This window comes from Aedes aegypti, chromosome 2, assembly GCF_002204515.2.
Source record: "Aedes aegypti strain LVP_AGWG chromosome 2, AaegL5.0 Primary Assembly, whole genome shotgun sequence".
NCBI lineage: Eukaryota > Metazoa > Arthropoda > Insecta > Diptera > Culicidae > Aedes > Aedes aegypti.
In genome coordinates this window covers 338,001,499-338,018,600 of record NC_035108.1, presented here as the reverse complement: position 1 = coordinate 338,018,600, position 17,102 = coordinate 338,001,499, and the positions used below count along the sequence as shown (strand labels likewise).

The following is a 17,102-nucleotide window of genomic DNA, read 5'->3' as shown; positions in this document are numbered from 1 at the left end:
TCGACAATAGTTACGACAAACAACGTTCATTTACTGCAGCTTACATTGATATTTATGTCCCATCACGCATAAATAAAATCGTGTGATACGATGATCAATTTCAAACTTCTGATCAATTACACCCGATTTTACGGTATCGGGGCTGAACTCATCAAAACGAGCCTTGAGAAAACAATTTGTCAGCACCAATTATCTGAAAAACGGAACGGTTTCCGGACATATTGAAAGGGCAAATCTTTTGGATGGACAAGACGTTTTCAAACTTGTATCGATCATTCGTTAATCTTATATGTCTTTATTTCAAATTAAAATAATTTAATTTATTCTGTTCATTCATACAAAGAAAACAAACAACACATTAAACAGTACTGAGCACCTATATGTTCAACTCTTTTCCGATTTCACATGATCTTGTGAGTATTTAGATCCCATAAAGCTAGTTTTTCTCTTCATTGTAACATGTGCATTCACTTTGTCACGCATTGCAATTGATTATTTTGGACAAAAATTCAAAGGTTAAGTAATATATACTTGTTTTATTACCACTCGGCTGGTTAGCCGTAAACCACGATTCATAAATAAAAACAAGTATTTATCGAGCAACGGACTCATGTTCCGTAACCGGTCGTTTGAGAACGTGGCGATCTATGGGAAGCCCACACAATAGAAACCTCAGCCAGCACAGTTGCTGGCTAGTGTTGTATGCTATTTCATTACCTAAAAAATAATGCGCTCTCGGGCTAGGCATTGGATATATATAGAAAGCGTTGTGTTTGGATGGGCATCTAATTCTTCCGAAAGAGGTGCACTTTGCGAAAAAGGACCACGTGTTTATTGAGCTGAAATCGAATTCAGGTTAACTTCTGCGTTTATGAGTCATCTCATAGCGTAGGAATAACGCGCCCTAACTAGAAATCAGGGAGTCGTGAGTTCGATTCTCACTGAGAAGACGTGTAACTTTTTCGCAAAACTTCACATCAATTTGTCCATTTAATCCAATTGCAAAGTATATGTAATGTTTAGCTTTTCGGTAGTTGTTAATAAATATCTGTTGAACTAGGTACTCGAACGCGAAGCAAATCTACTACCAGGTACTTGAGATTGTTTGATAAGAGGAATCGGTAACGTAGTTTCAAATACGTGTTTCCTTCAAGAAGTGTTTATTTCCACCAATAAATCTCGAGTGCTTGGGGACTGACCCTTTTTGGAAACGCACTTCAACCGCCACTTGACGCTATTTCTTATAAAAGCATGCAAACCCAATCCAATCATCAGTTCACTTCCATCAGCAAGTAGATCTACAACACTAACATGAAGACCATTTTCGTTCTTGCTGCATTGGTAGCTATCGCCACCGCCTCGGCCATTCCTGATTCTCGTGCCCTGAAGGATGACTTCCAGGAGTTTGTCGATCTCGTTCCCGTAGACAAACTGGTCAACGTTGCTCTGCAATATCTCGTCAGCGATAAGGAGTTCAAGGAATTCTTCGGATACCTACAGGGAGAGGAATTCTCCGCCGTTTGGGATCAGTTCTTCGCTCTGAATGAAGTCAAGGATGTGCTGAACTACCTGGAGGCTGCAGATCTGGCTGTGTACGATGCGTTGAACACGGTTGCTGATTTCCTTGGACTGCACCACGTTAAGCCAACCGTCCACACCTGTAAATAGTGTGAGTTATTTCCCTTAGACCAATTTTAACTAAATTCAAATACTTTTAGTGAGAACTGGAGGATTGACCGGATTCTTCGACGAAACGGTTGCTTTATTGCCTCTGGATAAGTTTGAAGCGCTGTTTGAAGAGAAACTGAAGACCAGCCCCGAGTTCAAGGCTTTCTTCGAGAAGCTACGCAACCTGGATTACCAGAAGTTTGTCGATTTTCACAATGTAGGTTAATGGAAAAATGTGGAACTGGAGTTGAAAGTCTTCTAATCGAACAAATATGTTTTCAGAACTCCAAGGAAGTCCAAGGCTTCCTGCAGAAGCTGCGAAGCTACGGACTCGATGTGGATGGCTTCTTCAATCTCGTTGCCGGTTTCTTCGGCTGGGGAAAATTTTAGAATTGAACAATTAAATTAGCTGAAAGTGATTGAACAAAATGCAATGACAAAACATTTTTTTTAGATCTTATGCATTCTGAATTATTATGCTTTATATTAAAGGTTGTTATGCTTTACATCGTGCATAATCGTTAACTGAGAAAGAAACTCCTTTGATGCAAACACGCAGAATCGAGCTGTAAGATGATTCACTATTCACCACCAGACGTCACAGGATTATAAGGATGGGCGGCCATTGTGGATGTTGTAATGGTGTGATGTAGCGAGTATGGATGGGCGGAAAATGCTTCAACGGTTGCGATCGTCGATATCTAATCGCCATCGCAAAAGCCATTATATTCACAGCATTCAAGCGAGAACGACGAGAGAAGTAAACAAACTGTTTTCAATGGTTTGTGACCGTTCATTTCGGGTCACAATAAAATACTTGGTGAGAAAGCAAGTTAGAGGTTTAGCAACAATATGATGTAATATATGTTTTGTGCTGTCTTAAAAATTTAAATGTCTAAATGTGAAATAAATGTCTGTCTCCGCTTCAATTAGTGTTTGAGTGACGTTTATTTTGTATTTAGTAGTCTCTTGGTTGATGTCTTTCAGAAAAATATTTATTTTGTTTGTCACCTTACTCCGATCGTAGTTTAGATTTATTTATTTATTTATTTACCTATTTATTTATTTGTTTATTTATTTATTTATTTATTCATTCATTTATTAATTAGATTATTTACATTATTTCGATTATATATTTACATTATTATTTACACAGATTATTTATTTACACAGATTATTTATTTACTCAGATTGTTTATTTACAAGAATATATTTATTTATTTATTTATTCAGAATATTTATTTACATTCATATATTTGATTATTAAATTATGCGGAAACAAGTAGCAGGAAATTTGAATTTTGTTAAGGCAAAGCATGCAGCCACTTTGTCGGAGTAAGTGTGTAATTTAGTATAGGATATCAACCAAGCCCCTTTTAGAGTGTAAGCTTTTGCCATCAACTGTCATCGTTCGTCCTTCTTCGTGTCCACGTATGTCATCGTCATCATGATCGTCTAGACCTTGACAATGAAATGGAAGATCGTCATGAACTATAAATAGCGCACTCGAAATAGGGTGCGCTCTCTTATTTTGTACAAAGTCCGGAGGAGCGAAGACAGTGTCGGTTCGCGGTTTAGTTCGCCTCTATAACTAACCGTAGTAGTTTCGCGTAAGTGAAGGTCAATGGATAAAATTTAAAACTAAATCCTAAATCTAAAATAAAACTTACGGACTAAAAGGTGTAATTAAAAACAGCTAAAACACCACTGAATTAAAACACCTAAAAAGCTAAACAGTACGGATCAATTGAGATAATCACCACGAACGGTTGAGAATGTGCACCGAATGTTTGTGAAGTTAATCTCAACCGCGTTAATATCTCTTTGATCACCAACGTACGAAAAATCAAGCGAGCGAGTGGTGAAAGACTTTTAATGAACAATAGCTGCAGTGAAGAATTGTGGTCGAGCCGATAGAAAAAGTGGTGTTTCGCAAAGACTGAACTGTCGTGCTCAAAATGGTGCTAGCTCGCTTGGAAAAGACCACACAGTGAAGTGCGCGCGCGATTGGTACCGCTCCCCGGACTCGGAACTGTGGCCCCCGTTACATTGGCCAAACCGTCGGTAAACCGTGAAGATTCCCTTGCCAAGTGTGGGAAAATAAGAATAGGAAGTTCTAATTCAAATTGGAGTAAGAGTGAAAGAAGGAGAAGAAGAAGAATAAGAAGAAGAAGCAAGAAGAAGACGATCCAGCAAGAAGAAGAAGATCCCCCCCCCCTACGAGGTTCCAGCATGTCGACCATCACATCAAACGGCCGCAACGGTGAGCTCCCAAACTTGTAAAAAATGTAAATAAAACGAAATTAGTGCACGAAAATTACATAACATTAGCTTTTTTTAAATAAAATGTATGGCCTGCTAAACCCTAACTTTTGTTCTTAGTTTACTCCATTTAGAGAAAATCTTGTTTCCGCCATTTTGTTATTGTATTGTCCGCTTTGTCACCAAGTATAAAAGGTAAGATTGTCCGGGAGAAAACTATTGTGAACGACCCTGAAAAAGTGTGTTGATAACCCCTGTTGCATTGATTTCCCTTAAAGCAGGGGTTCCCACCACGCTTACAGCACGTATCAATTGGCGCCCAACGTAAAAGTTAAAAAAAAAAAAAAAAAAAAAAAAAAAAAAAAAAAAAAAAAAAAGTGTTTTACTTCACGGCCTGAAGTAAAACCCTTTTTTTTAATCGGTCTCCCGGAGAATTTCAATTAATTAAATTAATTTCAATAATCGCGTGGTCGTTGAGTGGAAATAGTGGACCCTTATTAATTATTGTGAAAATTGTGGAAAAAGCAAATTGCGGATTGTTGCGAGTGATGATAACCCACTACATAAATGCCATTCATTTCAGATGTTGAATTGAATTACAAATCTGAAATTCGAACCACTTTATTATTTTCGAGCTCAAACTGGAACTTCGTCAATTTCAAATGTTCGATGTTGCATGTATTCAATTAGCAATAAATGCTTATTTTTCTTATTTATTGTGAATAATTGTGAAAGATTTAATTTTTCGAATTAAATTATTCAAGGAAACTGATAGCTTTATTTATTTATTTTCTTTTATGTTTCCTGTGATATATTTATTTGGCATATTCATCATCTATTTATTAAGTGATTTATTTATTTGTGTTGTCTCTTAATGTATTTATTTATTAGATAAATTTATTTACAATATTTATTTACTTAAGAGCTTTATTTACTTGTATTGTCTCTTAATGTATTTATTTATTAGATAGATTTATTTACAATATTTATTTAATTATTAAGAGATTTATTTACTTGTTTTGTCTCTTAATGTATTTATTTATTAGATAGATTTATTTACAATATTTATTTACTTATTTATCAGAGATTTATTTACATATTCTGTAAATATTTGTTGCGAAATTCCTTTTCTAATTTTGATAAAAGGCTAAAATGGCTTTAGCTCGTCCAACATTCGATCAAGCTAGTGAGCTCATAATCAAATGGTATTATGGCATGAGAGTAGATTTTCTTGAAGTCGATGAATTAGATTGGGAGCTGGAATCGCGATCGATAGTGATAGATACGAATTTGAGTTTATCCCAGAAAAGAAAATGGCTACGCGATAGTCTTAAAAACGAGAAACAGTGTTCTGCAAATAGTTTGAAGGGTATTTTGAAAGGCGATGTAAAACACGAAATTCAAACATCTTTGCAAAAACTTTCCGAATTCAAGGCTAAGTGGGATTTAATAAATAGCGAGGATGAAAGGAAACTTTACAGTGCTCGTCTACTACATTTAGGAGCTCGTATTATAGTGATTTTAACTTCGGCCAAAGATTCACCTAATCTCCATAGCAATTTGCAAAACGTGTTGGTAGATATAGTAGGTATTTTGGGACCAGAGCTGAACAAGTCATCCCTAAATGAATCCTTGACTGCAAACCCAGAAAATAATGAGCCAGGAACAAGCCAAGCAAATGTCAATCATGAACGGGTAGAGTTGGATGTCACACCGCCTCCTAGAATGACTGTTTTAAGTCAGGACGACCTCGATTGGATTCATTCTCTGCAAAACAGAATAATGGATTTAGAATTTGAGTTGCAACGCAGGAAAGGAAAAGATGTGGGCACTCAAACTTCTGATGAAATTATTCCGCCACAGGAACCACCCCGACTTAATTACTTTAATCCGAACCATAACTTCAATACCTTTCCTTTGTCCCACTCCCAACCTCAAAATCCCCTCCCATTCCAAAATCCATTCAAGCAATCCCAGGGAACAGGTTCCTTAGAAAACCGATTCAGTAACATTCATAGTAATCCTAATTTTAATACGACTTTCCCTGTTACTTCTAATAATCCATATTTTAGCAGACCAGTAGTAGATCCGTTCCCTCAACATCCAACCATACCAACACCACCCATCCAACAATCTGTTCCCAATCAAGTGCCTTATCAATCCTTTGCAAATCCTTACCCTTACAATCAATATGCAGCGCCTTATCAAACTCGCCATACTCTGCCTGTTTCCAAGTGGAATATCGCAAAATACAGCGGAGATGATCAAGGTCTGAAACTGAATGAGTTCCTGGAGCATGTTCAGGCATTATCTCAAGCGGAGCATGTTTCGGAGAGAGAGTTATTTGAGTCGGCGGTGCATTTGTTCTCTGGATCGGCGTTGAAGTGGTACATGTCACAACGTTCGACTGGCAGGTTAATGAATTGGCAGCACCTTGTCTTCGAACTCCGTAGAACGTACATGCACCCCGATTTAGACGCCCTGATAAAGATGAAAATCTACCAGAGGCGTCAACAAAAGTATGAGTCGTTTCATGAATTCTTCTTCGAGATGGAGAAGTTGTTTCGTACCATGAGTACCCAGATCCCAGATCTGGAGAAAATGCAAATTCTCCAACAAAACATGCGTCTTGATTACAAGCGTCAAATGACTTTCCTTCCGATAGCTGATTTGGAAACACTAGTAGCGGCTGGCCAAAAACTCGACGCTTTAAATTTTTCCGCCTACAACAAGGTCTTTGGAACGGATAAAACGGTCCAAGCGATCGGTAACAAAGAACCAACGGCGAAGAAAAAACAGAAAAATCCTAGTGCCCAGTCTGATGCTCATGAATCTAGTCAAACAGCTAGCGTAGGGTCGTCTCCGCAGTACCATCCAAATCGAAATATCCGTACTCCACCAAATCCCCCACAAAATGCGAACAACAAACAAGTCCCTCCTAACAATCAACGCTCAGAGCCTTCAAATGCGCAGGCACGGAATTCGTCGAATGATCCGTTGTACAATTCGTCTGTAGCAGGACCATCTGGCAGTCAATCTCGTCCAGCGCTTACCCTAGAAGAGGTGGTTAATAACCACACTCCTCCCCCTAACAACACCTGTTACAACTGTGGTAGATTTGGGCATCACACTGTTATGTGTAGACAGCCCCGTGGAACATTCTGTAGCACGTGTGGATTACGCGGTTTTCCCACTGATTTCTGCCCTTTTTGTATAAAAAACGGGAAACATGCGAACGAAAATCGCCGTCCGCAAAACCTACAAGCGTAAACTCAACTACTTCTAGTTCTGAACGAACTCCACCACCTTTTTGGGAGTTCGTTCCATCCAATCTATACGCAGATTCGTCTGAAGTGTGTCATATTACATATCCTTATCAAAATGATAATCGCCCATATTTACCAGTCAAAATTTATGGCTTTCACATTCACGCTCTGCTAGATAGTGGGAGTAATCACACGATAATCAGTGAGAAAATCTACTCAAAACTGAATTCCACGCGTCTGCATAAACCTCCACGAAGTATTTCACTGCGTTCTGCCAGCGGGGACCAATTGAAGATTCTTGGGCAAGCTCACCTCCCATTCTTTGTTCAAGGGAAGGTACGAGTAATTCCTACTCTAGTAGTAGCAAACCTCTCCATAGATTGCTTATGTGGTATGGATTTTTGGCGAAAGTTCAATATCCAACCTACCATGCTTTCGAATGGGCAAGAGGCAATTGTTTCCACGCTAGAAGAATCGTCAAATGAATCCGTCCTAACAGAAGAGCAGATTATGCTGATTGAGAAGGTTAAAACGAAATTTCTTCCAGCTCGAGAGGGTAGTCTCACACTAACCCCTTTAGCCGAACACAAGATTGTTCTGAAAGAGGAGTGGAGGAATCAGCCACCTGTTCGGCAGTTTCCGTATTGTATGTCGCCCAAAACGCAAGAAATGGTTGCCATAGAACTCCAAAGGCTGTTGGACTTAGGGATAATCGAGAGGAGTAGCTCGGATTGGTCTTTGAACTGCGTTCCAGTAATTAAACCAAATAAGGTGAGGTTGTGCTTAGACGCGCGCAAAATCAATGAGCGAACTGTGCGTGATGCTTACCCTTTGCCTCACCCTGGACGCATCTTAGGACAACTTCCGAAAGCTAAATTTCTTTCCACAATCGACCTTTCAGAGGCTTTCTTGCAAGTCCCTCTAGACCCACAATCGAGGAAGTACACAGCGTTCAGTGTGCAGGGCAAAGGGTTGTTCCAGTACACCAGGATGCCTTTCGGCCTCATAAACAGTCCTGCCACACTGGCTCGGCTGATGGATTCTGTTTTAGGTCATGGTGTACTGGAACCGTACGTTTTTGTATACCTCGACGACATCGTCGTGGTGACAGAAACGTTCGAGCATCATGTGCAGCTCCTCACTGAAATTGCGCGTCGTCTAAGCCAAGCAAACCTAAGCATCAATCTGGAGAAGTCCCGCTTCGTAGTCTCTGAGGTCCCATTCCTAGGATATCTGTTGAGCACAAACGGTCTGCGGACAAATCCCGATAAAATACGCCCAATCGTAGAATACGAGCGGCCAACAACAATAACGAAACTCCGGAGATTCCTAGGAATGGTGAACATGTGTGACTTTGGACGTATCTATAAAGAAAACTAATTAATTACTTTATGTCACGATTTGAAAACAAATCAACAGAATCGAATGATTTTCTGCCAGTTTCTTCTCCTCTTCCGTCGTAGCTGGACAATGTTAACGCAAATAGATAAGGTTCTTTCATCTAAGACCACTAGTCGCAATATAAGAAATGATTTTTTGACTCAAATATAACCACAATTTTGGTGCTTTTAAAAATATTTTTCACTAGTTTTCATCAATCCAAAATAAATTTCAAAAAAATGCTTCCTTGCAATCATCTTGTATTTTAGTTTTTCAACGCATTTTTGCCATGTTTTACGATTTTCAACCAGTTTACGTGATTTTTCGGTAAAACATTGTGTTTATTTGCAATATATTTGTAAAAAAAGAGCAACTACAGGGTAAAGATAAACAGATATCTTTTGTTTGACCAAATAAATGTATGAATGACACAAAATTATGTTACAAAATAGTACCCTAATAATATAATTAATGTTTCCAGCAATTACATTTAAAATGACTATAGAAATATCGGATGTTTGAATGTGATTTACAGATACCGCAATAATAGGCAAACAGCTATTTTTATTGTCCTATTATTGCGGTATATGCTATTTTTCAAAAATATAGAACTTTTATTCAAAATTCAATATCTATCATGTAACTACATCCATACTGAACTGATATACCCACTTCATATAATTGTTTTGGTTCTTAACTTAAAAATTCACGCTTATGAAAACCCGTCCGTAAATATAGGGACTGGTTAAAAATATAAGCTTTTATTGATGCATCATTCAAAACTGTTCTTCCATCGATCAAAATCGTTTAATTTTCAAAGCATATATCTGGCACAGCTTGGAAACACTATAAGCTTTCATCATCATCAATAATATCCATAGAAAATAGAGTTTTCGATTAATAATGAGTGTTTAATTCTAATACCGCAATAATAGGGAATACCGCAATAATGGGCAAATTACCCTTACCGGAGATTCATAGCAGACTTTAGCGGAGTGACTGCTCCGTTGAGCGATCTCCTAAAAACCCAATCCAAGATGATCCACTGGAATGATTCGGCAGAAGAATCCTTCTGCAGGATCAAAGAGCTTTTAATCTCTTCTCCCATACTGGGAAGCCCTGACTTTACGAGGGAATTTCAAATTCAAACCGATGCAAGTGACGTCGCTGTAGCGGGAATCTTGACGCAGCAGCATGAGGAAGGAGAGCGAGTGATAGCGTACTTCTCACACAAACTCACCACGCCTCAGAAAAACTATCACGCTGCAGAGAAGGAAGCGCTGGCTGCAATTCTGGCCATTGACGCCTTCCGGGGGTATATAGAAGGTTACCATTTCACCCTGGTTACTGACTCTTCTGCGCTGACTCATATCTTGAAGACCAAGTGGAAAGTAGGATCTAGATGCAGTCGATGGTCATTAAATTTGCAACAATTCGATATGACCGTGGTCCATCGAAAGGGCAAAGATAATGTTGTCGCCGACGCTCTATCCAGGAGTGTGGTAGCTGCCGTAGACTCCTCAGATTCCTGGTATTCCACTATGGTCAGCAAGGTATTGAGTCAGCCAGATGAGTACGTAGACTTCAGGGTGGAAAATGATCGCCTTTTCAAATTCATTTCCGCGTCTGATATCCCAGGGGATTCGCGGTTTGAATGGAAAGCAGTCCCTCTAAAATCGGAGATCGCCGGTATTCTCCATGAATGCCATGATTCCTGCCTTCATCCTGGCTACGAGAGGACGCTTTCGCGAATTCGACAGCGGTACTACTGGCCGAAAATGGCTGGAGAAATTCGACACTACGTTCAGCAATGTACTACGTGTAAGGAAGTCAAGCCGGCCTCGCGACCAGTAGTTCCTGAAATGGGCAATATGAGAATCGCCACTCGTCCATGGCAAATTATTTCTGCCGACTACGTGGGACCACTTCCGCGTAGTCGTAGAGGAAACCAATTCCTACTGGTTGTAGCTGACTACTTTTCCAAGTGGGTTTTACTTCAACCAGTACGAAGCATAAGCAGTTCGAGTCTCTGTTCCATCCTTAAAGAGCAATGGTTCCTCCGAAACTCAGCACCCGAAGTGATCATCACCGATAACGGTAGTTGCTTCACGTCAAAAGATTTCAAAGAATTGCTGAACCAGTTTCAGACAGCACATTGGCTTAATTCTAGATACCATTCCCAGGCCAATCCTGTGGAAAGGGTCAACCGTACGATCAATGCTGCCATTCGTACGTACGTAAAGGAGGACCAAAGGCTCTGGGACACTCGAACTGCTGAGATAGAAGTGCTTCTCAATACAAGCCTGCATGCCTCAACCGGTTTCACACCGTATTTTATAACTCATGGGCATGAGCTATCAGAATCAGGAGCGGATCACAAACTAGCACGTCACGAAGAAAATTTAACAGCCGAAGAGCAAAAGGAGCGAAGAAAGAGAATGTTCACTCGAATATACGAAATAGTTAGCCAAAACCTTGAAAAGGCTCATCAAACATCCCGCGAACACTACAACTTGCGTCATCACCGATTCTCAAAATCATTTGTTGAGGGTCAACTCGTATATCGCAAAAACATGAAGCTTTCTAATGCTGCCGAAAAATACAACGCGAAATACGGCCCACAATTTCTTCCCTGTCGCGTTAAAAAGAAAATTGGCTCGTCGTCATATGACTTGGAGGACTTGAACGGAAAACCTCTTGGGATTTGGCCGGCTGTGCACCTTAAACCAGGATAAACAGTTTTGTCCCACCGTTGTTCGTTTTCGTTGCTCCGATAGTAAATAAACATCCATTCATGTTCAGCTTATTTATTGCCATTGAAAGCTACACTTGCATAACAGTCATCTCGCCAATCATCGCTTACACCAGGAGTATACAAACATTTTGAATCCCTTTGATAAGATGCCATCTGTGCACATTAGAGGAAATCCGTACTGTCCAAAGGGATTTCACCGTCAAAATCTAAAAATATAAGCAGAAAATCTAATGATTAGAAGTATACTTACCCGAAATAGTTGCAAACCAAGCAGAATCACTGTCTCGTCATAAGTCTCTTGTTTATATTGTGCCGTCATCGTAGTCGTTGAGTTCATTGACAGTTCTCTATAAAAAAAACCAAAACAACTACTAGGGGTGTGCAAAATTAAAGCACGCAGCCACATCCATGTCGGAGTTCCGAATGGATACACGGAAATTAGAATAGCACCATTCAATGGGATTTCTAATTTTTCTCTTGCAACAGCAAGCGAGTTCATTGAAATAACGAAATGAGTGGATGTTATTCAATTAATTTTAACTGATAGTCATAGTCACTCTATCCTAGGAGAGTGATAATATGACGAAATTAGTTATAGGGCGCCCTACCATTAATGAACTTTAGCTCGTAGATCTAGCATTGATAAGAAGAATGTTCGTGTAAAATGGAGTGAATGAATGTGAGTGTGAATGATGGGGGTTTATGAATGAGTTAGAATGATTGAGAAAGGTTGAATGTGGTAGTATAATAAGTGTTCTGTTGTCCAAGGCGAATCTTGTGACAGTTGTAGTTGAAAGAGACGATGCAGAAAGTTTGGTCTCTAAGATGATAATTTAAAATCAACCACAAAACGGTTGAGGGGAGAATTTCTAACCTGTAATTGAACTCAACAACTGAAATGATGGCCTATACATGTAGTTTATTCTGACGCACCATGAACAATCTAACATACGCAAACTCCACGATCCTAGCAATGAAAAATTTGGCAATCCACTATCCCACCGACTTTGACCGTTCCCTGGAAACTGCTCGAAACTGAAGGTGGACAGGCTCACTCCACTAGATTCTTACAATTCGTTGGAAAGAGCTCCTCTGGTTACTACGAAAAATCATCCAACGAATTGTAACGGAAACTGGTGGAGCAGTAGTCGCATCTGATGGACAGGCTCACTCCATTAGATTCTTACAATTAGTTGGAAAGAGCTCCTCTGGTTTCCATGAAAAATCATTCAACGAATTGTAACAGGAACTAATGGAGCAGTAGTCGCATCGAAGGTTGGCAGCCCAGGTTGAGAAAAAAAAAACACTTTGTTTTTTTTTACCCCGACTCCGGGAAGATTGTGACCGTTCATTTCGGGTCACAATAAAATACTTGGTGAGAAAGCAAGTTAGAGGTTTAGCAACAATATGATGTAATATATGTTTTGTGCTGTCTTAAAAATTTAAATGTCTAAATGTGAAATAAATGTCTGTCTCCGCTTCAATTAGTGTTTGAGTGACGTTTATTTTGTATTTAGTAGTCTCTTGGTTGATGTCTTTCAGAAAAATATTTATTTTGTTTGTCACCTTACTCCGATCGTAGTTTAGATTTATTTATTTATTTATTTACCTATTTATTTATTTGTTTATTTATTTATTTATTTATTCATTCATTTATTAATTAGATTATTTACATTATTTCGATTATATATTTACATTATTATTTACACAGATTATTTATTTACACAGATTATTTATTTACTCAGATTGTTTATTTACAAGAATATATTTATTTATTTATTTATTCAGAATATTTATTTACATTCATATATTTGATTATTAAATTATGCGGAAACAAGTAGCAGGAAATTTGAATTTTGTTAAGGCAAAGCATGCAGCCACTTTGTCGGAGTAAGTGTGTAATTTAGTATAGGATATCAACCAAGCCCCTTTTAGAGTGTAAGCTTTTGCCATCAACTGTCATCGTTCGTCCTTCTTCGTGTCCACGTATGTCATCGTCATCATGATCGTCTAGACCTTGACAATGAAATGGAAGATCGTCATGAACTATAAATAGCGCACTCGAAATAGGGTGCGCTCTCTTATTTTGTACAAAGTCCGGAGGAGCGAAGACAGTGACGGTTCGCGGTTTAGTTCGCCTCTATAACTAACCGTAGTAGTTTCGCGTAAGTGAAGGTCAATGGATAAAATTTAAAACTAAATCCTAAATCTAAAATAAAACTTACGGACTAAAAGGTGTAATTAAAAACAGCTAAAACACCACTGAATTAAAACACCTAAAAAGCTAAACAGTACGGATCAATTGAGATAATCACCACGAACGGTTGAGAATGTGCACCGAATGTTTGTGAAGTTAATCTCAACCGCGTTAATATCTCTTTGATCACCAACGTACGAAAAATCAAGCGAGCGAGTGGTGAAAGACTTTTAATGAACAATAGCTGCAGTGAAGAATTGTGGTCGAGCCGATAGAAAAAGTGGTGTTTCGCAAAGACTGAACTGTCGTGCTCAAAATGGTGCTAGCTCGCTTGGAAAAGACCACACAGTGAAGTGCGCGCGCGATTGGTACCGCTCCCCGGACTCGGAACTGTGGCCCCCGTTACATTGGCCAAACCGTCAGTAAACCGTGAAGATTCCCTTGCCAAGTGTGGGAAAATAAGAATAGGAAGTTCTAATTCAAATTGGAGTAAGAGTGAAAGAAGGAGAAGAAGAAGAATAAGAGGAAGAAGCAAGAAGAAGACGATCCAGCAAGAAGAAGAAGATCCCCCCCCCCCTACGAGGTTCCAGCATGTCGACCATCACATCAAACGGCCGCAACGGTGAGCTCCCAAACTTGTAAAAAATGTAAATAAAACGAAATTAGTGCACGAAAATTACATAACATTAGCTTTTTTTAAATAAAATGTATGGCCTGCTAAACCCTAACTTTTGTTCTTAGTTTACTCCATTTAGAGAAAATCTTGTTTCCGCCATTTTGTTATTGTATTGTCCGCTTTGTCACCAAGTATAAAAGGTAAGATTGTCCGGGAGAAAACTATTGTGAACGACCCTGAAAAAGTGTGTTGATAACCCCTGTTGCATTGATTTCCCTTGAAGCAGGGGTTCCCACCACGCTTACAGCACGTATCAGGTTTCAGGAAAACGTACCCAGGCATTCGAAATATAAACATCTTTGCATCGTTTGCTGTAATAATGGAACTTATCTATTTGATGATATATCTGTATGAAAAGAGCATCAGAAACATCAGTATTGATGAAGCCCTTAGCGAATCTTTAGATCGCCAAAATATCACCAAGTCCGGTCTGTCTAAACACCGACCAAGTAATGAGGAAAAATAGTGAAAGTGGATGAAACGATAAAAGGTAAACCACTTACCACTTAAATCAAAATAGCCCCATCACTAAGCGCCTAAACCCACCACATTACCGCCCTTTTTCAACCATCACGTAGTTTTACCCGTAATCTACGCCGGAACTTTACCTTGAATTTGGCCCTGGGCTGGAGCCTGTGTTCGCCGAAGTACCGCCGGAAGCACGCCGTGGCGATTGCCTTATCTCTGAGTTGGCCTAGAGCCGATAGGCGTCACCTAGTTGGTGTATAGAGGCGGCCATTTAGTAAACGGCCCGAAGCGTGAGGTATGAAGTGCCAGCCAGCCGTCCACCCTGAACGAGGAAGAGGAAGCAGAAGTGCTATGCGGAGGAGTGAAGGTTCCACCAGCCGTGTCCTGCCGGAACGAGAGCGAGAAAGAGCAAATCGGACTCCAGGAAGGAGAGACGGTTGTATAGCGAAGCGTGAAGAAGAAGATAAGTGAGATAGCCTTTGAGAAAGTGAGAGTAATAAAGGTACCTGATTGTGCTAAATTAGTAATAAAGTGGGTTTAGTGTATTCTTGGTCGGAATAGTCATGCGCGTACGCCGACCCTCAGGCACTAGAAGAGAGAGGAGTCTCACCTGTGCTGGGCAGGGACCGTCCCATTAGTTACACTTGGCGCCCAACGGAAATTTTCGTAGACCCCGGGTACACTAGAATACCGATTGCGTATCTTTGCGGAAGTCTCTGGTATCGTCCAGGCTTCGCAGACGAACATAACCAAAGCACACAAAACAGGTAACCAATTGATCAATAGGAATCAATACAATTTATTCTTAAAGAGGAGCCTTGGATGTGAGTAAACGGTCTGACTAGCTATCTATCATTGAACAAAACTTAATAAAAGCATACGAATAGAAGTCGGATAGTTTCAAGGTGAATTCCGGGACCTTGAACAGTGTTGTGTGGTTTTCAGACTGTGAAATAAAACACCAAACAAAATTATTGAAAATAAACGAACTATAACTAGGATTTTTTTTTGCAACTGTTTGCTTCAATAGAGATCGTGAACAAATTTTAATTTCGAACTTTCGAACAAACGGAAGTATTTTCTTCATTAGGATTTTCAAATTTGGTTCGGTTAAAGCACCACTTGAATAGTTTTTAGTTTCTTTTTAAATTTCATTCTAAGATTTTCTTAGTTGAATGAAGATTGGATAAATGGTGATGTCCAATTTCGCATCGTAGTACCACGCGATGAATACTAGCCATCAGTAATTCTGGTTATGACTGAATGGCACATGATGCAAGTAACGAAACAATAGAAAAAACGTGTACAGTTAAGGGGTCATGCACAAACTACACACAAGGCGGGAGGGAAGGGGTCAAGCCAAGCGTAACAAGCCTTACAAAATTTTTGGAGGATTCATACAAAAAAAACGTGACAAGGAGGGGGAGGGGGTCAAAAAAGGTGAAATTTAGCGTGACATAATTTGTGTACCATCCCTAACTCTCCCTTACTCGATATTCCGTATCTCAATATCGAGTTAGAGAACCATAGTAAAAGTTGGTTTTCATGGCTACCTCGATGGTCCTTTGGATCGCAGTTGCACTAGTTTTGTGTTCTGTGTTCTCGATACCTCCCTTACTCGATGGTCCCTTGAATATCGAGTTATGGAGAGTTGACTGTACTTGAAAATGTATTGAACAAAAAAAAAATTACATGATAAAGGACACGAAAACGATGGAACTGTGATCGACATTTCCCGAATCAGACACTAACGTATTTAAAATTCATCACAAATTTACGTCATTTGGCTCGCTTCCTTTATGTGCATCCCAAAAGACGTAAATCATATGTTTTTTGGGAGTGTAACAGGTGCGGTAGCTTTCTGTTCAACCATAAGTTATCTCTAAAATTGCAATATTAAAGAAAATCATGTTGTCTTTCGAATGTCCTCAAAAGATTTTAAGTATAAGAAAGTACGCATTTTTCAAAGTTCTAAAAGTAGTTCATTAGACTATTAGAATGGAAAACGCTGAAGTTAGGAACCCAGTTTTCTATGGATATGAACATATGAAAAAAGCTTTGAATCGGTCAAGTTAAAAGTTACAAAGAATCCTTTTTGGAAATGTTTTTTTTTAATTGAGTGGTCTACAACTTTGCTGAAGCGATCACTTCAATTCTATGAAAATTTGAACCACTCTTACTTCCAATAACACCATACGAATGGCCTAACTAATACCAAAAAAATTGTAGAAGACAGTTTTTATTCCAACGCTCTTTACATTTCTGCATTTTTACGCGTGTATCTGCTTTCTGAACCACTGTGCAGTGTAGGATTGTCTTAAATAGTGTTTTGTTTTGATTCGTGGTTACGTCGTGATTGCGAAATATCAATGTTATACCAAAAAGTGGAATTGATTCAGAGTTCAATCTATGTTTGTTTACTTTTCTGAA

At 39.2% G+C, this 17,102-nt stretch overlaps 1 protein-coding gene across 1 annotated transcript; it reads left to right on the top strand.

The window, feature by feature from the left end:
• The first annotated feature begins 1,263 nt into the window (after positions 1 to 1,263).
• Positions 1,264 to 2,174, top strand: LOC5573347 (protein G12). Its single transcript, XM_021846069.1, has 3 exons — positions 1,264 to 1,660; positions 1,719 to 1,885; positions 1,951 to 2,174. The coding sequence occupies exons 1-3, from the start codon at positions 1,312 to 1,314 to the stop codon at positions 2,056 to 2,058; spliced, it is 624 nt and encodes a 207-aa protein (XP_021701761.1). The 5' UTR covers positions 1,264 to 1,311; the 3' UTR covers positions 2,059 to 2,174.
• The last annotated feature ends 14,928 nt before the right edge of the window (positions 2,175 to 17,102 follow it).